The 24,937-nt window shown below is 42.5% G+C and overlaps 1 protein-coding gene across 1 annotated transcript in view; it reads right to left on the bottom strand.

Annotated features, from left to right (window-relative positions):
• The window catches only part of LOC126434155 (transient receptor potential cation channel subfamily A member 1), a 222,678-nt gene that overhangs the window by 167,489 nt on the left and 30,252 nt on the right, over positions 1-24,937 (bottom strand). The window contains exons 7-8 of the mRNA XM_050090453.1: positions 16,267-16,467; positions 1,027-1,205 (exon numbers count right to left, since the gene is read on the bottom strand). Of these exons, the coding sequence (XP_049946410.1) occupies positions 1,027-1,205; positions 16,267-16,467 (380 nt within the window). The remainder of the gene's footprint in view (positions 1-1,026; positions 1,206-16,266; positions 16,468-24,937) is intronic.

Genomic DNA, 24,937 nt, shown 5'->3' with positions numbered 1-24,937 from the left:
TGCAAAATGCCTACATGAATTATTAACAGTGGAAAGGCTGGCAAAAGTTGAAATCAGCGAAGACCAATTTCGGTTCTGGACAAATGTTTGACAATATTGACTGGAAAGCAATTTTTGAAATCCATAAGGTATCAGGGATGAAACACAGGGACTGAAAGGCTATCTACAATTTGCCCAGAAATGAAAGAACATTTACAGTGGTAAGAATGTAAAAGAGAAGCAACAGTAGTGAAGGAAACAAGACAGGGTTTTTTCCCCATCCCAGGTGTTATTCAGCCTGTAAGCAAGCAAGCAGAAAAGGAAACCAAGGAGAAATTCGGAAAAGGAATATCGTGTATTGAATACATGTGAAGAACTGGCACATTTCAGCTCCCATTTGAAACACTTCTTCAACAAGCTTTGTAACTGATACATCAAAGGCTGGCACTCATAGTCTTCCTACTGACTTGAATTTTGTGAGAGATCCTGTCAGTACTTGTAGGAATACAACTGGTTTCTCCAGTTTGCACTAAAAAAGAAAACGAAAGTAAGGGACTTCCACTCTAAATCTAGATGTTATAGAGGCTATAAAAGACTTCTAAATAACATGTTACGAAGTTTGTGAGAACGTTCATTTGGACCATAACATCGAATGGTAGTGAATCGTAAACTATAGGCAAATCGGAAAAAAATGAGGATCAAGGCATTTGAGATGTGGTGCTATAGAAGGAAGCTGAAAATTAGGTAGACTAATACGATAAGTAATGAAGAGGTTCTCTGCAGAGTCGGTGAAGGAAGATACATTTATGGAAAACACTGACAAGAATAATGGACATGATAACACGACATGTGTAAAGACATCAGGAAACCACTTCCACGGTTCTAGAGGAAGCAACAGAGGGTAAAAGCTGTAGGGTAGACAAATAATAGAGGAAGGCGGGCCGTACGAAACCACTCAGAAGCCTCATGGCTAAAATAATAAAAAAGAAAATAAAATAAAAATGGCGCAAAAGCAAAATCATATTTTGTAAGTGCGACGAAACTCACCTCGCAGCAAAATGCAATGGACTTTCATTATTGTTGTTCTTGAGATTAATGCACGCGCCAAGTCGTATGAGGTTTTCGAGGCTCCGGATGTGACCTTCTCGACTGGCGTAATGCAGAGGCGAGCATCCCGTGTTATCCTTCTCGTTCAGCAGTTGTAACAGCTGAGATTTGGACTGTGCCTGTTCGACGGAAAGGAGTACACTCGTTATTTATAGAAGAAGAACGAACAATTTTTAAGAACTAGTTTTTATGCAGTAATTGTAATCTATATCAAGAGCGTGATTCACGTAACCACCAAGTGCAGATTGACAAATGGCTCAAATGGTTCAAATGGCTCTGAGCACTATGGGACTTTACATCTGTGGTCATCAGTCCCCTAGAACTTAGAACTACTTAAACCTAACTAACCTAAGGACAGCACACACATCCATGCCCGAGGCAGGATTCGAACCTGCGACCGTAGCAGTCGCGCGGTTCCGGACTGAACGCCTAGAACCGCGAGACCACCGCGGCCGGCGCAGATTGACATTGACTTTTGATTAAGCAGGAACTGAGTCACCCGCAAACCATCGAAATATGTGCCTCAGATATACAAGCAGACTACTAACTTAGAAGGCTAACGCCAAACAGTACTTAACGACCGTAACAGCTTTTCCCTCCTTGCGTTTTCTTTCATATTGTACCGCCGATTGTCACGAACTCTTGGCATTGTCTGTTGCCTGGGAATCTTAACAGAAATAATAATAATCGCTTCGAGAACGAAAAGGAAAGACAGAAGTTAAAGCCGAAATATAACTGAGTAAAAACTGGTAACACCATTGCATGCAATGCATGGCCCGCACGTTCACCGGATCTCACGTCCCCGGATTTCTTTCTATGGGGAAAGTTGAAGGATATTTGCTATCATGATCCACCGACAACGCCTGACAACACGCGCCAGCGCATTGTCAATGCATGTGCGAACATTACGGAAGGCGAACTACTCGCTGTTAAGAGGAATGTCGTTACACGTATTGCCAAATGCATTGAGGTTGACGGACATCATTTTGAGCATATATTGCATTAATGTAGTATTTAGAGGTAATCACGCTGTAACAGCATGCATTCTCAGAAATGATAAGTTCACAAAGGTACATGTATCACATTGGAACAACCGAAATTAAATGTTCAAACGTACCTACGTTCTGTATTTTAATTTAAAAAAACATACCTGTTACCAACTGTTCGTCTAAAATTGTGAGCCATATGTTAGTGACTATTACAGCGCTATCTATTACAAAGCGAGGAAAGTGGTCCAACTAAAAAATTCTCATTTCTTTACGTACTACACGAATATGTAATAAAAAATGGGGGTTCCTATTTTTAAAAAAACGCAGTTGATATCCGTTTGACCCATGGCAGCGCCATCTAGCGGGCCAACCAAGCGCCATCTGGTTTCCCCCTTCAAGCTAGACAAGTTTCGTACTTTTTAGTTTTTTCGTTTGACGCTTATTTCGTGAGATATTTGGCCCGGTCACGATCAGTGGACCACCCTGTATGTCAGTTGGTTTACTTTCGGAAAAAGCTCCCACATCATGGTCAAGGATTTTTCTGAAATTTTCTGAAAACATTCTCACATGTTTCAATGAACACTGGGTAAGCTTTATTTTCGCCAATATAGTATTTCCGAGATATTCACTTGTTTGAACCTACTGCGGAACTATCGTACGTACATCCTTGAGGTTTCGGCAAATTTGATGCATAATATGTTCGACAATATTCTGTTGAAAGAAACAAAACTAGGCCATCTTGTACAACTTTTTGGTTCCTGTTAATCGAAGTAATAGAAAATTATATCTTGAGCAATTTTCATATCGATAATATAAAGCAAAGTCGGCCGAAAAAATAGTCGCACGAAAAAATGTAAGTTTAGCTTTTTATATCTCCGCAAGTACTGTTTGGTCACGATAACTTGACAATTTCGCTAGTGCTGCTAGAAGCGGAGAAAATCATCACTACTTGAAAGATAATCATTTGCCTCCGAGCGCTGTGAACGTCATGCTGCTCCTAGACGCGAACTATTACGAAAGTCTATTACGATAGTCTGTTCAAAATTACGTTAGTACTGACAGCTGCAACGGAAGTGGTAGGGAGAACGCTCCGTTAGCAAGGTAGTATACAGAACGGCAGCAGCACTGAATATCAACAAAAACACTGTCGTAAAAATTAGGAAGGAACTGTTCATTTGCAGAGGATACCTTTCGTCGTCATCTTTACGATTATTATCGCAGAAAGGAACATCCCACACTCTCGAAGTTATTGGTCACATTTAAAGGATCAGGGCTTTTTCAGGGCAATCGAACATCATAATTCACAGTTTTGCACTACGCAGGATTTCACTACGGACAATTTTGCAGCTGTAAGCTATTGGAAAGGGAGGATATTGCTGCATGGCGATGCCGGTTTTTAAGACAAACATTTAGCATAAATGTTAATGAATTTGTTTGGTTCGATGAAACGTGGGTTAATTCTGGTCACGTAGGTAATCAGGGGTGGGCACACAACACGATTAAAGGAACAATGCAGATGCCGTCTGGTAAGTGGGGCAGATTGATTCTACTGCATGCAGGCATCTCGCAAGGTTTCCTACCAAACTGTCTCCTTCTCTTTAAATCGAAGAAGACAAGTGATTATCATGAAGATGTGAACCACATTACATTCGCAAAGTGGTTCATAGAAACTCTTAACACCCAACCTAGATAAACCGTCAACAATTGTTTTAGACAATGCCCCATATGATTCAGTTGCTGTTGACAAAGCACCTACCATGGCAAAGCGAAAGGAGGAAATGATTAGCTTGAGCGTCGTAACGTAAATGTGTCTCATGACCTTAAGAAGGTCGAGCTTATGTAAAAAATAAATTTCCATAAACCGCAATTTCCAAAATATGAAATCGCCGAACTGGCAAAAAATATGGGCGTACAATCGTCCGGCTGCCACTGTACCACTGCCACTTCAACCCTATAGAGTTGATATGGGTCCAAATTAAAGGTTACGTTGCCAGGAACAACCCATAATTTACGCTCTCCGCAGTAGAAGCACGCACTAAAGAAGCTATTACTCATGTTACCTCTGAAGACTGGATGAAAGCCATCAAACACACACACACACAACATTACGGAAAGAGCATGGCGGGATGAAGGTGCTTTGGAGACTTCAGTGGAAGAGATGATTATCTATTTAAACGACAATAGTGACAGCGAAATTTCAAGTGTCTGTAATAGCGACGAGAGTGATGTCAGTGGAGTTTTACCATTATGCACCCAGAGATGCAGCACAAACGGATTCAGCTGCACATTTGGAATGCGCAGTTTGCACTTGTAAGTACTGGCATAGCAAAATTAATTCACACTAAGTTTTGAAATTTTAATATGGCGGCATTATCAGATATTAATTCTAAAGAAAGTACATTTCTAGAATTCAACCTGCGCATACATATTGCAATATACAAAATGTCTGCAATACATTGGCCGTTTTTGTAGTGTTTTTGTTTCTCATAATAGATGTTGCCCAATTTAAGATACCAAACAAACATTATTTTATTTTTTGTTGTGTTGGAAATAAGGATTCATATCAGAAATATATCAGGTGTTTACAAATATAGAGATCTGTTGCCTATCGCTACTGTACGCGAGCAGATGATTGCGCGACATCGACACAACTAAGGTTTGAAACAGATGAAAATTTGATGTTTTCTTGACATTTCATTCGCATAATGTGTACACCTAACTTCAATAACAAGAAACTTTTTCGCATGTCGAAAATTTGATAACGTCGTCGGAAAGTTGTTTCTTGTAAACTGTCGTTTTATTGTCTACGTAGACATTTAGAAAAAATAAAAATGAAACCATCACATAGTGAAACTATTTCATAACGAATTACAGTCGGCTCCACATTTAAAGATCTAATAGTTAGTGTGTGTGAGCGAGTTGAATAAAACATGAGATTACGCGAGAGTTCCGTGCGGGACTTGGCAACTCTGTCCCGCGCTCACCTGTGCTATTTCCGAACTGTCAATCCTTAAGTAGTTATGAATGCACTTTATTTTTATAGCAAGTAACTTCTGTAAGCACTTGCTAAGTGCTTCATTAGAACAAAAACTTGCTCAGGTTTACTTCTTCAAGTCACTTGGGCAAGTTTACTTCAGGAACGTGCTTCAGGTACTTGTTGCAGAAGTGCAGTCATTTTAAGAAACCAGAGCAGTCGCCTCTGTTGTTGTATTATTATTAATGAATAAAAATCATTACGAAACACAAAAATAAAAAATAGGACAATGTTAGAGGGGTACCTATTAATGTTATCAGAAAACACTACTCAATTATCTAAAATCAACGGACTTCACTTGGATTAAGAACTTTGAGCACGTCGTATTTTGAACCTCTCTTGTCGACTGTATAAACAACTATTCGATAACAGGAAACAAAATTGTGGCACAGCTTCTCTCTCCAAGAGACTGCCTTTTATTCGCTTTTCGATTTTTGCCAGCGGTATTTACTACTTTTACCACATTTATGTTTACTAAAAAGTCAGCTCAAATTTAAAAACATCTGTACTGCCATTTTATTTGCCTGTCTGGCGAAAGAATTTGGTTGTTAAATTCATTTCGTTCTTCCCTGACTGGTGGTGCCAATTACGTTTAGGGTTTCCAATGTTAAATCTGTTTCGACCCGTCTGTCTTTGTGCCATTCTCTTTTTCGGAACTGATATTTTCGCGCCGGCACGGAACACACACAACTTCTGTAAGCATGAGAAAAACTTGCACGACATGACACATTCGGCAAGCACTTGCTGCAAGTGCAACAAACTAGAATGAATTTTCACTCTGTAGCAGAGTGTGCGCCGAACTGAAATATTCTGACAAATTAAATCTGTATACCGGCCCGGAATCGAACATGGGAACCCAGTCCGGCACACAGTTTTGATTTATCGGGAAGTTTCATGCAAGGAATTGTTTACACTAACTTGTGAACTTCTTGACAAGTTGCAGACATGGTGGTTCCTAACATTCCACCCAAGTCAGTGAGTGTATGGAATTCCACCCAATTCAGTGATTGTATGTATAATGTGCCGTACTACGGCAGGAAGTTAGACAGAACGCCTACTAAATATTATTTCAGGATTACGATGTCAAAGTGGTCGCGAAACAGTCAACTGAACTGCAACGACTCAATGAGGAACGCTGAACTGCTAGATAAAATAAAGAAAAACAAATCAGCCGTGAAAGTGTACGTCGAGTATAAGATAACTGGCAGCAGAGGCCAAAAAGTAGTCCATTTACCGCCCTGCAACTGCGATCTAAATCCGACAGATTTTACACGGGCCAAAATATAACACAATTTCAGGGAGAACAATGTCACTGGTGATATGTCGAAGGAAAGATTGCAGAATCTTGTTAATGCTGATTTCCTTTCAATTACTGCACAGAACTGGCAAGATTAATGCAGGAAAGTGCACCAGCTAGAGCAAGAGTATTGGACACAAAATGGAATAAAGGAAATGACCGCCGGCCGCGGTGGCCGTGCGGTTCTAGGCGCTCCAGTCCGGAGCCGCGCTGCTGCTACGGTCGCAGGTTCGAATCCTGCCTCGGGCATGGGTGTGTGTGATTTCCTTAGGTTAGTTAGGTTTAAGTAATTCTAAGTTCTAGGGGACTAATGACCACAGCAGTTGAGTCCCATAGTGCTCAGAGCCATTTGAACCATTTGAAAGGAAATAACCATCGACGAAGTTATTATCAATACCACGCCCTCAAGCGATGATAATGATGATCTTGAATTAAATATAAATGACAGTCATGTTTAGTGAACACCATTTTGACAGTTAAATACACTTTGTAAACATTACTGCTGTGCTGTGCTTAATAAATCAAACATTCAAACAGCTTCCAAAAACAGTTTTATGACTTTCGACTCATAATGTCGTAAGTTGTACATTCATCTACTTTCATTATTCATTATTTTCGACAAATAAATACATTATAAGTAAAACTCTCGAGCATGAATATGTCAACAGATCAGGTGATTTCCAATCCCTTCGGAAGCGTCACTTAAGCGGGCAATATTTGCTTGAGTGCCGTCTTCAATTTAGTGTTAACAGAACTGTTGCCATGAAAGGAGCTAAAGCTGTTACTATAAAAACAAGCGGACATGAAATAAATGCACTAGACAGTTGTTCTTTCATGATATGCTGACGATACTAAACTTAATCCAACGATCATTTTCAAGCGCAAAATAATGCCAAAACTTTCTGAATTACCCCCAACTGGATGAGCCTCTAGTATGAAATTATGGATTAACAAAGTGTGGGAGAGAAGGAAAGGTGGTTTATTAAAGAAGAGTTCTCTTCTTGTGCAAGATCAGTCAGTAGTTATTTAAAAAATTCTGTGAACGAGAAGCTGAGACAGGGAGATACATAGCTTGCTGTTATTCCAGGAGGACTTATTTCAATATTGCAACTTCTTGATGTCTCAATAAATAAACCATTTACAGTGTGTATGAGAGACGGATGGAACAAATGGGTGATGCATGAAACACAATATGAATTCACACCGAAGGGAGCTTTAAAACAACTTGTAATCAAAAATATGCGTCAGTGGATAAAACTGCCGTGGTTTAGAGTGAGAGAAGATATTCTCGTCAAATCTTTCAAGAAGTGTGGCATAAGTAACGCTCTCGATGGCAGTGAAGACTATCTTACATATGTAGAAGACAACGATGACGATGGAGAGGAAGAAGAATAAAAAAGTTCAAATGACGATTTTCAGGGATTTTAAAGGAAAACAAGAATTTTTAGTCTGGCTTTGTAATCTAATAATAAAAATGGTAAAAATATATTTTTAAAAATTGTTTAAATATTAAGGTGCGTCTTATAGTCCATAGCGTCTTAAAGACCATAAAATACGGCAACAAGTATTAGTAAACACACGGAAATTATCCGTCTCAATTGACTTTTATTAATTTCGTTACTCCTAGTTACATGTTGTTGATGTGGTCTTCAGTCCAGAGACTGGTTTGATGCAGATCTCCATGCTACTCTATCCTGTGCAAACTTCTTCATCTCCCAGAACCTACTGCAACCTACATCCTTCTGAATCTGTTTAGTGTATTCATCTCGTGGTCTCCCTCTACGATTTTTACCCTACACGCTGCCCTCCAGTATTAAAATCGGTGATCCCTTGATGCCTCAGAATACGTCCTACCAAGCGATTCCTTCTAGTCAAGTTGTGCCACAAATTTCTCTTCTTCCCAATTCTATTCAATACCTCCTCATTAGTTACGTGATCTACCCATCTAATCTTCAGCATTCTTTTGTAGCACCACATTTCGAAAACTTCTATTCTCTTTTTGTCTGAACTATTTATCGTCCACGTTTCACTTCCATACATGGCTACACTCCATACAAATACTTTCAGAAAAGACTTCCTGACGCTTAAATATATACTCGATGTTAACAAATTTCTCTTCTTCAGAAACGCTTTCCTTGCCATTGCCAGTCTACTTTTTATATCCTCTCTACTTCGACCATCATCAGTTATTTTGCTCCCCAAAAAGCAAAACTCATTTACTACTTTAAGAGTCTCATTTCCTAATCTAATTCCCTCAGTATCACCCTATTTAATTCGACTACATTCCATTATCCTCGTTTTGCTTTTGTTGATGTTCATCTTATATCCTCCTTTCAAGACACTGTCCATTCCGTTCAGCTGCTCTTCCAGGTCCTTTGCTGTCTCTGACAGAATTACAATGTCATCGGCGAACCTCAAAGTTTTTATTTCGCTCCATGGATTTTAATTCCTATTCCGAATTTTTCTTTTGTTTCCTAGTTACATACCCTCCCTTATTTTGTGTCTCTTCCCAGTAAGAGACATGTTAACCTGCTGAGATAGATATGCAGTATCGTGTCAAGGAACTCAGCCCCATGTCGTTCTCAGTAGACTGCTAGTAATCATCAATGTGATTTTTTTACCCGCACTCGTGTAGCTACTGATAGGTCTGATAAGCTTTTCCGCCTCTATGACGCTTTACATAAACAGGAAGAACACGAAAAGACGCCTCTACATTAGAAAAGTAATACGCAGATAGATTTCAGACTTAATCCATTTCTAATTTAGTCATTCTATTCAGACAAACTATCATTCTTCCTTTCGTCCAGACGGCTTTGAGTGTCGATTAATAAATTTCTAACTTCAACTATCGAGACACTATTCTTCTCAACGCTTATTACTTTTTGTTTTTCAAACAGAGCCAAATTTGACTGCAGAAACATGAAATAAATTTCAATGATCGGATGGCTGAAAAAATCTGAAATTATTTTAGGTGGCCTGTCTTCGGAGTCCACAAATTGTTTTAATGGAATCCAAAGCTTAAGAATTCTCTCAACTGCGGGTATTAACGACAGTGATCTTGTTTTTGAGTGTGACAGAAGAGTCAAATGATTGACATCAACGTATAAGCAGAACAATTTCAGCTTCTCTGTCCTTACCGTGTATGTTGAAAAATAATTAAATATTTTCATGACGATTATTTTAATGTCGACATTTAAGAGTCCAGCAACGCATGATTTAGTATTGTGGAGAAAATGGGCATGGCATCCAATTCCTTCTACATTTTTTCCTAGTTCTTCTTTAATTTGGTGAAACACATCCCGCTGGCCATGTCTATGAAGCCCTCCGAAGTTGGTATTGGTACTATCTCTGCAAAAAGCGATAATTTATCTAATGGAATTAGCAGTTGTCTAAAGTATCTAGTCAAAACTTTGCAGTTGTTTCCGACGCTTCATTAGTCAGCGAATCACACTTGAACAGCTTCTGTTAGATTCCTTCAGTTTCAATAGGAGTGTTGAACAACTACTGAACAACTTCTTTCAGCCTTGTGGATCGATGCGTGCCTATGCCGTAAAATGAAACTTTTTGCAGTTGTTATACGTCTTAGGACACGGATTGTGGTGCTAGAATACTTTTAACAATCGCTGTAGCTTTGTACTTTTCCGTAAACTACTTCGCGGCGACTTAGAGGAGTCGTGAAACAATGCAGCATTCAGTTTTACGGTACAGTCAAGAGAACTGACGGATTGATGATGCTTGACAACTTTTGTGCTGTTGTTATTGTTAGTTGTACAGCAGCTACCTAGGCATTGTTGACTCCAGTCCCTTTATCTAACCGGATCCGCTTTTCGGGTGCTGTATTGTCATGAAAAGTTCCTAATTTATAAATAAAGACGTCATTCCTATTCAGGAAATAAGCAACGAGGAAATAGAAAATATCATCTTTTGACAGCAGAAAACACCTTGCTGTTCCTACCGATGTGCGATTCATTTAACATAAGTCAAAATAAAACATATCGGGAGTATTCTCAGCTATCTTCATATTTGTTGGATGGGATTTACGATGTTAGACACTGCAAACACAAACATACCGGTAACCGTACTGTTCCTCGGTATAATGAATGCCGTTTAGTGCAATATCTCTCCGATACTTGTGATTTTTTGACGCGGTAAATTTACAGGGCACACATGATATTGCTTCTATACATTTGTCAGACTCGTTTATAGAAAACAATTTTTTACAGTGTTCTTTGATGACTGTTTTACCTCGCTGCTGTAACAAACATCTTTATCCGACTGCCAGTATTAATTACAGACTTGCACGGACTACGGGGTTGGACAAAAGTACGGAAAGGCCACGAGAAATGCATGCTTGGACGTAAATGCAGATGCTACCGGAGCCTGCAGGCTGCTCTGTTGTATTTGACCACGAACGGCACGTGTGCAGCGTCCTCAATATGTTGCAAGTGTCAGTCGAGGCCAGAACAGTGTTGTTGAGTTGTGAGTGTGGTATGTCGGAGCAAAGTGAATTTGAATGAGGGCAGAGTGTTGATGCTCGTGTGGGTGCTTCTATAACCAAGGTAGTCGAAGTGTTTTGGGTTTCAAGAGGCACCATATCGAAGACCGCATACAGGCAAAGCGGAAAAACATCATCTTCTATGTCACAACGCGGACGAAAGTGTGTATTGAGTAATCGGGAAAAACTGTGATTGAAGACGGGATTAGCCGAGCGGTCTGAGGCGCTGCAGTCAGGGACTGTGTGGCTGTTCCCGGCGGTGGTTCGAGTCCTCCCTCAGGCATGGGTGTGTGTGTTTGTCCTTAGGATAATTTAGGTTAAGTAGTGTGTAAGCTTAGGGACCGATGACCTTTGCAGTTAAGTCCCATAAGATTTCACACACATTTGAACATTTTTGTCATTGAAGAGGCTCTGACGAAAAATAATAGTTTGACAGTCGGCAAAAATCACTACAGAGCTGAATGCCATACTTACGTATCCTGTCAGCATCAAAACATCTCGAAGGGAGCCCGGTCAGCTCGGAATTGGAGGGCGAGTTGGAATTCCAAAACCACTCATAAGTGATGCAAATGGCCGTAACAGTAAGACAGTGGAGCAATGGAGGGAAGTCATTTGCTTGGCTGAATCTAATTTCACACTGTTTCCAACTTCTAGCCGAATTCACGTTAGAAGAGTGTAACATAGGGGAGGGGGGGGGGGGGCGTGTTCGGTGATTGGACGGCCATGTCGTGGTATTCTCTGAGCCCCATGGGTACTGTGGAAGGTCGCATTACTGCCAGGGATTATGTGACCATCTTGGTTGGTCAGGCCCATCGCATGGTACGAGGGCTATGCTGAAAGTTTTTAGCAGCCCGTAAACCGTAAGGCGGAGGACAATGGGGTTGTTTTCATTCGAAAGAGCGATGTTTTTCGATCTTGGGACGTGCGCGCGCAGCCCCTGGCTAGTGGCTAGCGGTGATCCCCCCACAGCGCAGTAAGAAAGCACAGGCCGTGCCGAGTCAGAGACGGTGCAGAATGGAGCTGTCGCGCCACGACTTTCGCGCCGTGACTTTTTACGGTTATAAAAAGGGTTTAAATGCCGAAGAATGCCATTCTTCTTTGCTGCGTGTTTTTGGTGAAGCTTCCCCTTCTACGAGGTGCATTCAAGTTCTAAGGCCTCCGATTGTTTTTCTAATTAACTACTCACCCGAAATTGATGAAACTGGCGTTACTTCTCGACGTAATCGCCCTGCAGACGTACACATTTTTCACAACGCTGACGCCATGATTCCATGGCAGCGGCGAAGGCTTCTTTAGGAGTCTGTTTTGACCACTGGAAAATCGCTGAGGCAACAGCAGCACGGCTGGTGAACGTGCGGCCACGGAGAGTGTCTTTCATTGTTGGAAAAAGCCAAAAGTCACTAGGAGCCAGGTCAGGTGAGTAGGGAGCATGAGGAATCACTTCAAAGTTGTTATCACGAAGAAACTGTTGCGTAACGTTAGCTCGATGTGTGGGTGCATTGTCTTGGTGAAACAGCACACACGCAGCCCTTCCTGGACGTTTTTGTTGCAGTGCAGGAAGGAATTTGTTCTTCAAAACATTTTCGTAGGATTCACCTGTTACCGTAGTGCCCTTTGGAACGCAATGGGTAAGGATTACGCCCTCGCTGTTCCAGAACATGGACACCATCATTTTTACCCGAAATTTTTTTGGTGGCGGTGAATCTGTGTGCTTCCATTGAGCTGACTGGCGCTTTGTTTCTGGATGGAAAAATGGCATCCACGTCTCATCCATTGTCACAACCGACGAAAAGAAAGTCCCATTCATGCTGTCGTTGTGCGTCAACATAGCTTCGCAACATGCCACACAGGCAGCCATGTAGTCGTCCGTCAGCATTCGTAGCACCCACCTGGATGACACTTTTCGCATTTTCAGGTCGTCATGCAGGATTGTGTGCACAGAACGCACAGAAATGCCAACTCTGGAGGCGATCTGTTCAACAGTCATTCGGCGATCCCCCAAAACAATTCTCTCCACTTTCTCGATCATGTCGTCAGATCGGCTTGTGCGAGCCTGATGTTGTTTCGCTTTGTTGTCACACGATGTTCTGCCTTCATTAAACTGTCGCACCCACGAACGCACTTTCGACACATCCATAACTCCATCACCACATGTCTCCTTCAACTGTCGATGAATTTCAATTGGTTTCACACCACGCAAATTCAGAAAACGAATGATTGCACGCTGTTCAAGTAAGGGAAACGTCGCCATTTTAAGTATTTAAAACAGTTCTCATTCTCGCCACTGGCGGTAAAATTCCATCTGCCGTACGGTGCTGCCATCTCTGGGACGTATTGACAATGAACGCAGCCTCATTTTAAAACAATGCGCATGTTTCTATCTCTTTCCAGTCTGGAGAAAAAAAATCGGAGGCCTTAGAACTTGAATGCACCTCGTATGGCCACAGTTGGAAATTGATTTCGCGAGTTTTCGAGGGGTCGGCAGTCAATTGAAGATGAACCTCGTCCCAGTCGGCCAGTAACAGCTGTGACTCATGAAAACATTGATGCTGTGAGGAAAATTATCAAAGAAGATCCACATCTTACATTTTGAGACATTGAAGGGACCCTAAATATTTGATCAACAGCAGCACAGACCATCGTTCATAGTCACTTAGGCCTTACTAAGAGATGTGCCCGTTGGGTGCCACATTCCCTGACAGAAAACCAAAAGGAGGCGAGAGACGACTGGTTTCGTTTCATGCTCGAAAAATTCAATGGAGAGAAGTCCCAAGACACCTACAATATCGTCACAGGTGATGAAACGTGGGTCTACCATTATGACCCTGAAACGAAGAGACAGTCTTCTGTGTGGTGCTTTCCAGGGGAGGAACCACCCACAAAAGCTCTGGAAAAAAGATGGTGGCAACTTTTTTCACAAAGATAGGGCATCTCACCTCTGTGACCTTGGACACACGTCGTACGGTCAGCGCTGAATGGTACGTGAACGATTGTCTTCCAAAAGTCATCGCCACATGGAAGTCACAGCATCGAAAGTCCAAGAGTGGGCACCTTCTGCTGCATCACGACAATGCATCTGCGCACAGGGCTGCCAGAACGATGGGCTTTCTGGAGAAGGAAAAAGTGCGAGTGTTACCCCATCTCCCCTATTCACCTTACCGGCCCCCTGTGACTTCTTTCTGTTCCCTAAGAGTAAGGAAAAAATTCGAGGGCAGCGGTTTTCATCAGATGAAGAGGCCATTGCAGCATACGAGAGTGCACTAAGTGACATCCCAAAAGAAGCTTGAAAAGTTGTAAACGTTTGTTTGCAAATAAATTTTTTGTCACACATTCTGCTAAAAACTTTCGGCATAGCCCTCGTACAACGTTTGTTTCCCAAAAGTGATGCTGTGTTCCAAGACCACTGAGCGCCTGTTCACGGAGCTCGGGTCGTCAGGGACTGGTTTTGTGAACACGAGGATGAACTGTCGCATCTCCCCTGGCTACCACAGTCACCAGATCTCAATACTGTTGAGCCTTTTGGAGGGAGGGGTGCTTGATCACTATCCACCACCACTATCTTTACCTGAACTTCGCACCGTTTTTGCAGGAAAAATGGTATAAGATTCCATTGAAAACCATACAGGAGCTATATTTATCAATTGTGAGATGACTGGAAGCTGTTTTGAACACCCACGGATTTCCTACGCCGTTTTTGGCATCGCAGTGTGTTGTGGGTTTGGTGTATCCATATTTTTGTCCACCCCTTGTAACTGTTGCTCGAATGCTGCTGATGATATACAGAAATACACGTTGTACTCGAAATACAGCAGGTTAAGAAACTTCCTGGCAGATTAAAACTGTGTGACGGATCGAGACTCGAACTCAGGACCTTTACCTTTCGCGGGCAAGTACTCTACCAACTGAGCTACCCAAGCACGACTCACGCCCCGTCCTCACAGCTTTAATTCTGCCAGTCCCTCGTCTCCTACCTTCCAAACTTCACAGAAGCTCTCCTGCGAACCTTGCAGAACTAGCGCTCCTGGAATAAAGGATATAGCGGAGACATGGTTGAGCCACAGCCTGGGGGATGTTTCTAGAATGAAATTTTCACTCTACAGCGGAGTGTGCGCTGATATGAAACTTTCTGGCAGATTAAAACTATATGCCGGACCGAGACTCGAACTCAGGACCCTTGCCTTTTGCGGGCAAGTGCTCTACCAACTGAGCTACGCAAGCACGACTCACGCCGCGTCCTCATAGCTTTAATTCTGCCAGTACCTCGTCTCCTACATTCCAAACTTCACAGAAGCTCTCCTGCGAACCTTGCAGAACTAGCACTCCTGGAAGAAAGGATAATGCGGAGACATGGGTAAGCCACAGCCCGAAGGATGCTTCTAGAATGAAATTTTCACTCTACAGCGGAGTGTGCGCTGATATGAAACTTCCTGGCAGATTAAAACTGTGTGCCGGACCGAGACTCGAACTCGGGAACTTTGCCTTTCGCGGGAAAGTGCTCTACAAACTGAGCTACCCCAGCACGACTAACGCCCCGTCCTCACAGCTTTAATTGTGCCAGTACCTCGTCTCCTACCTTCCAAACTTCACAGAAGCTCTCCTGCGAACCTTGTAGAACTAGCACTCCTCGAAGAAAGGATATCGCGGAGACATGGCTAAGCCACAGACTGGTGGATGTTTCCAGAATGAGATTTTCACTCTGCAGCGGAGTGTGCGCTGATATGAAACTTCCTGGCAGATTAAAACTGTGTGTCGGACCGAGACTCGAACTCGGGACCTTTACCTTTCGCGGACAAGTGCTCTAGTATTCTGGAAACATCCTCTAGGCTGTGGCAAGCCATGACTTTCTTCCAGGAGTGCTACTTCGTGAGCATCGCAGGAGAGATTCTATGAAGTTTGGAAAGTAGGCGAAGGTTCTGGCGGAAGTAAAGTTGTAAGGAAGGGTCGTGGGTCGTGGTTGGGTAGCTCACATGGTAGAGCACTTGCCCGCGAAAGGCAAAGGTCCCGAGTTCGAGTCTCGGTCCAGCACACAGTTTTAATCTGCCAGGCAGTTTCATATCAGCGCACACTCCGCTGTAGAGTGAAAATTTCATTCTACAGCAGGTTAAGATCGTTTAAGGTTCAAATGGCTCTGAGCACTATGGGACTTAACTTCTAAGGACATCAGTCCCCTAGAACTTAGAACTACTTAAACCTAACTAACCTAAGGACATCACACACATCCATGCCCGAGACAGGATTCGAACCTGCGACCGTAGCGGCCGCGCGGTTCCAGACTGTAGCGCCTTTAACCGCTTGGCCATAAGATCGTTTAAGATCCGATGTCGCAGACTCAGAGACCGCCACGAAACGTGAGCTGGAAGCAAACCTTTATGACTTGGTCGGCAAATTCCTCGAGCCGGCCCCCGTTCATGACGACGAGGTGCAGCACGTTGCGGTGGTTGACGTCCTTCAGGTGTATGTTGGCGCCCAGCCGGATGAGGCTGTGCACGGTGCGCCAGCCGCCGCGGGATGCCGCCAGCAGCAGGGGCGACCGGCGCTCCTTGTCCAGCGCGTTTATGTCTGCTCCCTGCAACAGGCGGGCTCGTATATTTATAAACTGCTTACCCCACTGAAGAAATTCAATTACGTTTTCTAAAGTACTGTGTCTCTTGTACAGGGAGTATAACAGGAAAGGAGCAAAAACGTTCAATGGCGTGCATCAAAATCGAGATCGCTGCTGCTGTATTACGATGACTTCCCTGATGATGAAACTATGAGCGTATTCATTCACTACGTGAAAATGTGAGAAACTACATACTTCAATGTCATCTAATAAATTGGAGCACTTGATTCCATTATGATTTGTTAAAATCAATAATTGGTTGGGTTGGGTTGTTTGTGGGAGGAGACCAGATAGCGAGGTCATCGGTCTCATCGGATTAGGGAAGGATGGGGAAGGAAGTCGGCCGTGCACTTTCAAAGGAACCATCCCGGCAGTTGCCTGGAGCGATTTAGGGAAATCACGGAAAACCTAAATCAGGACGGCTGGATGCGGGACAATAATTGTGTACCTGTTGTTCTGAAGAAGGAAATGTGTCGCAGCCCCCCCAAATTTCTCCGTGTTAAATTTCCGCATTTTTGCATATTGTCCAGCAGAGTATAAACCTACCTAGACAAATGAACGTTACATTCCGTTTGATCTACCAAATGTTTGGCTTTCGACAGGTCATCGAACAGAGGAGGTTATATAAATGTTCAAATACTGGGTGTCACAAATCTTCTGGGTCAAACTGAAACGGGCGACGGTGGGTCCACAACCAATTATATTGAGACAGGGAACGAATGGTCGGAAATCCACACTTATTGTGTTACGAACACACACAGCGCACACCGCATAACAATAACGTAGCTCATAGTAATTGTTCAAGCCACGACCGTCAGTTTCAGTGCATAAACATAGCAACGGCGCATGAAGTTCTGCAGAACCCTCTAAAAGATCCCCTGTGTCTGTTGTACCAGGAGACAAGCAGCTTGGACTCTCGCAAGTACGTCTTCAACAGGTTTTACGTGGTTTCATACACCAGCATCTTAACGTAGCCCCAGAGGAAAAAGTCCAGAGGAATGAGACCTGACTATCGCGCTGGCCATAGGACTTCCACTTCCAGTCCAACGGTCATGGTTCATGTTGTTCAGGTGTCTGTAGACATTAATATTGGAGTGGGATGGTGCACTGTTATGTTGAAACCACATCCTTTTGCGAGTAAAAACGGGCATAGTCTTCAAGATATGTAGCTGCACATCTCGCAGGAACAGCAGGTAACGTGGACCAGTCAAAGCGGAAGCGGGGAAGCAGCAAATAAGGTCCTATTAGGTGATCTTGAACAATTCCTGCCCATACGTTGACAGAGAATCGTTGCTGGTGGCGACCGATGTCAGCGGCATGGGGATTGTTGTCATTCCAGACATCGCTGCTGCGGATGATGAAAACACCATCACAGGTGAGTGAGGTCTCATCCCTGAACAATAGAATCTCTCCGAAGTTCGGCACTACAGCACTACGGTGGGCAATACGTTGGAAGAAATGAATGCGGGGCTCAAATTCCGTTGGTCCAAGTGTTTGCACACACTCTATGTAATTGGGGTGTAATGCCTGTTCCAACTGTACTCCTCAAACTACATCCTTCGAAGTGTGGGTTTCACAGTCAAGTTGACGGGAGCTTATTGCTGGTTTACCGGCCACACGATTCAACAGTATCTCCTCAAAGCCTGGTGTTCGCACATGCCTTTGGTCGGAACCTCGGCTGGCGCTCTGTGGCGTGAAAGACCCCGTCTCTCCTCAGTTAGTATCCACTTACGATGAAGCCCGCTGGGAAAGAGTTCTCTGTACATTCGTGTGCTTTATGGACACTACCTCCTGCACTGTCTTACATTAAGTGTATGTCTGACGATTAACGTTCCATCTTTGACTACGCGTCATGAACTGCACACTTTAACAAACCTCACCATCGACGTATCACAATCTTTCTGATGCTTTCTGACACCCGGATAGTGCTCTGCGTGCGGCACACGTTTAAGCGCCGGTGCGATGCTTGCGTTCGTCAAACAACACACGTGCCGTGAGCTAAGTTGTGTACAGTATGCCTGTCTCGCCGTAAGAGGTGTACGCTGTTTATCACCCGTTGCCCGTCCCAGTGTACAGCGGGTACCCAGGATCTTGGCGAAAATGCGCAAATTCAGCATGTGTCTTAACATTACATGAACTGAGACTGACGGTCGTCGGTTCGAACAATTTCTGAATTACGTTATTGTTATGTTGTGTACTCTGCGTATATCTGTAACACAATAAATGTGCATTTCCGACCATTGGTTCCCTATCTCAATATGATCAGTTGAGGATCCACTATCGTCTGTTTGAGATTGATCCAAACAGTTCGAGACACCCTGTATGTGTATTACAAAGCACTACCTATTTGCACATGAGATTTAAATGGCTGTAGATGTTATGAGAGAAACGCACACGGGACTACTTGCGTCGTACCAACGCGTGGCATTGATTAGTTGAGAAATTCATTCATAGGTACATCAATCACATCGCATGGATCCACGAGAGCCTCTACGAGCATAAAATATGCGTCAACAAAGATAAGAAAGTATTATGTACATCACACTTACAATTAACTATGGATGTCTTCTCTAAACTATTTGTTCTTACTCAGATTAAATACAACACAGTAAAGTTAACAGAAATGGTGCTAGATTGAAAACAGATGCGGTTTTCTCAGATTACGTATTTACATACTACTGGTTATAAAAGACTATCATACACAGTAGTTTGGTAGATGGTTATGTCAGTGTAGTAGTACTCTCAGTGGTGCACAATTAATTTGTAACTGCCTTTCGGAATTTTTGCGAGGAAAGTATATATCGTCAATGACAATCATTGCCATTGCATTGCCTTGTATGATACGTTTCGCCGATGGCACTGCAAATCACTGAGGGCAGTAGCGCTGACGCAAAATATTGCGCTAATAGTCGAGAAGGGCTAGTCTGCACAGTCCTCTCCCGGGATAACTATAAATATATCAACGGCCAAGTAACTGTAGTCTTTTTCGTTAATTAGCTGGTTCTCTGGTTCAACGTTAACGGGCCACTTTTCCTCAAAAGAAAAACGGTCCCTCTGGTGAAAGTACACCACTGGCCACTAAAAGGGCAACACCGTTAAGGAGGGACGTTTAGGACATTGAAAATGTCAATTTTCAATTTATTTTTTATTTATTAGCAGAACTCGTGGACAATAGGTTCCTAAGGTTTAAATGATCAAATTGCCTCCAGAGTGCCTGAAAAATAATTAAATGTGTGACGTGACCTTCCTGGTACGCTCGCCTTTTTGAAACTACACATCAGTACTAGTTCGGTCAACATCGATTCCGTGGATTACGTTCAAGCAAACTTGAAGGGGATACATCTAGAAGGCTCTGATATATACTCTTTAGTTTTACATATCATATGTGACTCTTTTCTGTGCCTTAGAAACAATAACAAACCAGCTGGGCACAACAGCCTCACAAAGAAGATGATAGCCACTTTTCAAGTGTGTTACAGCAAGATCAGACAGAACCTGTCTAGTGTAATCGAAATAAGAAGTGGAGCATCGGCTGCATATTTCCACACGGTGTCTACAGATGAAGATCCCATTCATCATCTGTATCACATTAGCTGGTGTAAATATCTGCAGGATCAGAGGGATAACAATTCATAAATTCACTTGGAGAAGCTTACAAACTGTATCCTGTATGTTGTCAAACCCACTGCTGCAGTTGTCAGAATCGGAACTTACGATGCAGTTCTTGTATTTAAGGATGGGAACGAAGGGAGGATGAAGGTATTAGAGATTCGAAATTTCACTCAAGACATCTTGAGAAAAATATATTTACAGTGCCTCTCTGCAGCTGGAGAGATAGCTGAATACTTGGCAAAGAAAAGAAGGGAGAAAGCAAGAAGCCAAAAGAGAAGCCTTGATGGGAAAGTGGACCCTGAGTACAAATCTGGGGCCTTCCAAAGACGTGACATAAGAAAAAACTTTAGGTTTAAATTTAAATTGCATTTCCTGAAAATTATGAGTTTTTAAGTTTATTTACCTTTTTCTCAGAATCTATGAAGGCTAGAAATATGAAATTTGATAAACTTATTTCTGTAAACCCTATAAATATTGGTTCAAGAGTAAATTTTGAAATTATAAATATAAGATGAGATATGGGGCAAAGTTCTTGGAATTTTGTATGAATTTTATATTATACTTGCAGAATTATAATTAAAAATTATTCAGATTCTCTTACTTGATATATTCAAGAAAACCTCATGAGAGAAACTTCCTATATGCAAAGAAGTGAAACAGAGAAAATTTTGTAGAAATCTCTGGAATGTTTTCTGAGTAGAGGTTACATATATTATTTTTGGAAAGTAAAATTTTTAAATTCCATAAAAAAATTAAATACATATAATGCAAGAATTCCTCAGTAAATGTGTTAAATTCATGTAAGGCATGATACAAAATTTCATTCACGTATCTTCAAAATTGTGGGTTTGGTGCATCTTTCAAATAGCATGTAATTTTCATGAACGTCCACACTTAGGTGGGGACGTAGAAATCAATTAGAATACTGTGCAATTCCTCCGCTGACTCGACAAAAAAATCAATAAGTCCGCTTTGAAGTTCGGAAGATTTCCAAGTTCTGCTGCTCATTAGCGTAGTCGGTGGTCGCTGTCATAAAATAAAAGTACGCAGGGAAAAAAGTGTGTAACGAAGACTTTTTTACTTTTATGTAAATTCCAAATATAATATCAAATACTGAATTACAATTTATAAATAAAATTAATTTTTTATTTTTTATTACTGGCCGTATAAAACTAAAGTAAAGTTTGATATAAGGAACAGGGAATGAGTAACAATGATTGGGTCGCAAAAACGACTCCTTAACGCTGAATTACTCCCCAAGGATGAAAGAGTTTGCCCGCCTGTAAATGCGACGTGTGGAGCACAATGGACTGTCAGCAAGGTACTTATTGCGACTTCGCTTGACCTGACGGCAGGGAGTGACGTACCGACAGTGGTGCGACCAACGACGCTGGACACACGAGCCGCACCGCAAGTCTGCTATTCAGACGAGTCCCTGTTCCGCGTATAGCATCACGATGGGCTTATGCCCATGTATGAAGACTCCGTGGAGAACAAAAGTCGCCAGACTGCAGCGCCATCGTCATTGTCATGATGGTATGGAGAGCCATTGTATACATAAAATAATCTTCCCGGTTCGCACTATGGAACATAAATATTTATAGAATGAGCATTAGGATGCGCAGAACGAGAATGCAATGCGCAACATTTCCTGCAGCTCAAGTCACGTGATTTTGGGACGGTGCGTTTTAGCCCGTATAGCGCTTAGCGTATTTTGAATGTTATTACTTCGCTGTTACTGATATATCACCTCCAGAAGTACCGTGATACTTTGTATACGTGTTTTACAAGCATCTTAACAATTTGATACCAGGAACTGAAGTTGGCCTAAAGGTGTAAAGAACAATAGTCTTGTGCTTTTTCACCACAGTAATCATAGCAAATATTCTAATTTATCTACGTTCTTTCGGTAAAATTATAAGAAGTGACAGCCAACAATATATTTTTTACGTTACGATTACACTTACGCATAATGTCGAATCTCTGTTCTAATTATTTACTTTACAAAAACACTGTATAGGAAACACATGCAGAAACATTTAGATACACACAATGGTTTGAGAACCTGCATAAATTGGAAGAAATTAATCAGACAGCCATGTATAAATTTTGTGTGCACCAGTATGTATACACTGCCTAGCGGTTTACGCAAACACACTTGCAAATTTATCTAGCACTTGTCCCGTAAACACATGGCACTAAAATCGCAGAAATTATCTGTACAATGGAAGACTTTATAATACCGTGTCTCAATATCTTTCAACGTATAAAGTTCCTCATAACAATATGGCATTTGTAAAGAAAAGTAGCTGGTCTTCCTCTCACATACTTCTCTGTACATCCGTTACAACGACAATGTTATGTTATGTTAACTGGGGACCTATAAACGACGGAGGGGCTCCGTTCCCGTCGCAGCCGCTGTGGTCCGCAACCCCACGACGACTACCGCAGTCCACTTCACCCCTCCGCCGCCGCACACCGAACCCAGGCTTATTGTGCGGTTTGGCGCCCAGTGGACACTCCCAGGGAACGTCTCACACCAGGCGAGTGTAACCCCTATGTTTGCGTGGTAGAGTAATGGTGGTATACGCGTACGTGAACTTGTTTGCGCAGCAATCGCCGACCTAGTGTAGCTGAGGCGGAATAAGGGGAACCAGCCCGCATTTGCCGAGGCAGATGGAAAACCGCCTAAAAACCATCCACAGAGTGGCCGGCTCACCGGACCTCGACACAAATCCGTCGGGCGGATTCGTGCGGGGGACCGGCGCTCCTTCCCGCTAGGAAAGCCGTGCGTTAGACCGCACGACCAACCGGGCGGGCTGCAACGACAATACTGCACCTTAGCTGTTACTAAAACTCAAACTTGCAGAAATGTATATAAGACAGGGCGAATACTCTATTACTGCAAATTGAAGACAAACAGCGTCGTCCCAAAATCACACAACTAAAATAATTCGACGTTGAGAACATGTGCAATAGACTACGCTCACACCATACGTATACATACTCTATGGCTCGTACAGCCGACAATTTGGAGCGCATGTGTTGCATTTCTGGTGGCCGCTCCTTGCCTCGGACGTTCCCATGGCATTGACAGAACTGGTGATTCATAGGAAGTTTAAAAAATGGCTCTGAGCACTATGGGACTTAACATCTATGGTCATCAGTCCCCTAGAACTTAGAACTACTTAAACCTAACTAACCTAAAGACATCACACGACACCCAGTCATCACGAGGCAGAGAAAATCCCTGACCCCGCCGGGAATCGAACCCGGGAACCCGGGCGTGGGAAGCGAGAACGCTACCGCACGACCACGAGTTGCGGACTCATAGGAAGTTAGGCGGCCACTAACTAACAACATTTGTAGCGACCCTTAGTTTTAAACCCACTGTCCATGCATTGTGTCGCTCAAAGATGTGTAACAGACCACAATGATGACCACATGCATATCTTCTGAAGTGTGTGCTAAACAGCGAGAGATTTGGAACGAGAATTACATTTCGGGGACCAAATAAGAAAATTCAAGTTTTGCGGTGACACTGCAGTTATGTCAGAGACAGCAATGGATTCGAAGAGCAGTTGAACGGAATAAATAGTGTCGTGAATAGAGATTATACGACAAACACTAAGAAAAAAGCGCGGGGTAGCGCAGTTGTTAGCGCACTGGACTCGCGTTCAGGACGACGATGGTTCAAGCCTGCGTCCGCCCATCTTGATTTAGATCTTCTGTCATTATCCTAAATCGCTTGAGGAAAATGCCGGGATAGTTCCTACAAAAGGATACGGCCGCTTTCCTTCTCCATCCTTCCTTAATTGGAGCTTGTGCTTCGTCGCTAATGACCTCGTTGTCGACGGGGTGTTAAACATTAATCTTCTCCTTTTCCTCTCTAACAAAAGTAAAATAAGGGTGATGGAATGTTGTCGAATTAATGTCAGGCGATGCTGACGAGAAGAAATGAGACACTAAAAGTAGTGAACGAGTTTCGCTATTTTGGCAGCAAAATAGGTAATGATGGCCGAAGTAGAGAGGATATAAAATGTAGACTAGCAACGAAAAAAAAATAGTGTCTGAAAAAGAGGAAGTTTTTTTACGTATAAAATAAATTTACTGCTAGGAAATCTTTCCTGCAAGTGAAAAGTGAATGATGCGCAGCTTAGACAAAAAGAGAGTGGGGTGCTACAGAAGAACGCCGAAGATTAGATTGGTGGATCGCATATCTAAAGAGGAGACACTGAATCGAAATGGGAAATATTTCATACTGTAATAATGAGGATTGTATTTTAAGTATTTGTTTACAAGTATTGCTGCAGAGTTGACAACAGAATGTAATCTAAGAAGGCAAACATATCTCTTAGTCGAAACCTTAAGGCCTGGCCCGCTATTCATTTTCATGTGTGTTAGCTGTGGCTGATATGAGGTTTTTGCATGGCTGGAAGTAAACGAGAAAACAAGAAAATGGTTCACGAATAATGAGAATGAAGCAAGACTGCTTATCATGAAACCTAGGCAAATTTCAACTGCAGAAACATATTTTCGTTCAAAATGATTTGTCAGGACACCATTGATTTCATATATTAGATAACAGTGAAAAATAACAGTGATGTAGGAGAAATATATACCGATGAGCTAAACATTATTACCTCGTGATTACTAGTGAATTGATCCACCTTCGGGACGCAACGCAGCAGTGAGTGTGCGTGACATGGATTTGACAACCTCGATAGTTTTCCGTTGGTATGTGGCACCAAAGCACACAAAATTCCCGTATATGGGCAGGCAGTTTGTCGACACGGAGCTAGCGCCCTATAGCTTGACAGAT

The sequence above is a fragment of the Schistocerca serialis genome, chromosome 1 (assembly GCF_023864345.2).
Source record: "Schistocerca serialis cubense isolate TAMUIC-IGC-003099 chromosome 1, iqSchSeri2.2, whole genome shotgun sequence".
Classification (NCBI taxonomy): domain Eukaryota; kingdom Metazoa; phylum Arthropoda; class Insecta; order Orthoptera; family Acrididae; genus Schistocerca; species Schistocerca serialis.
This window is presented reverse-complemented; position numbering and strand designations above follow the sequence as displayed.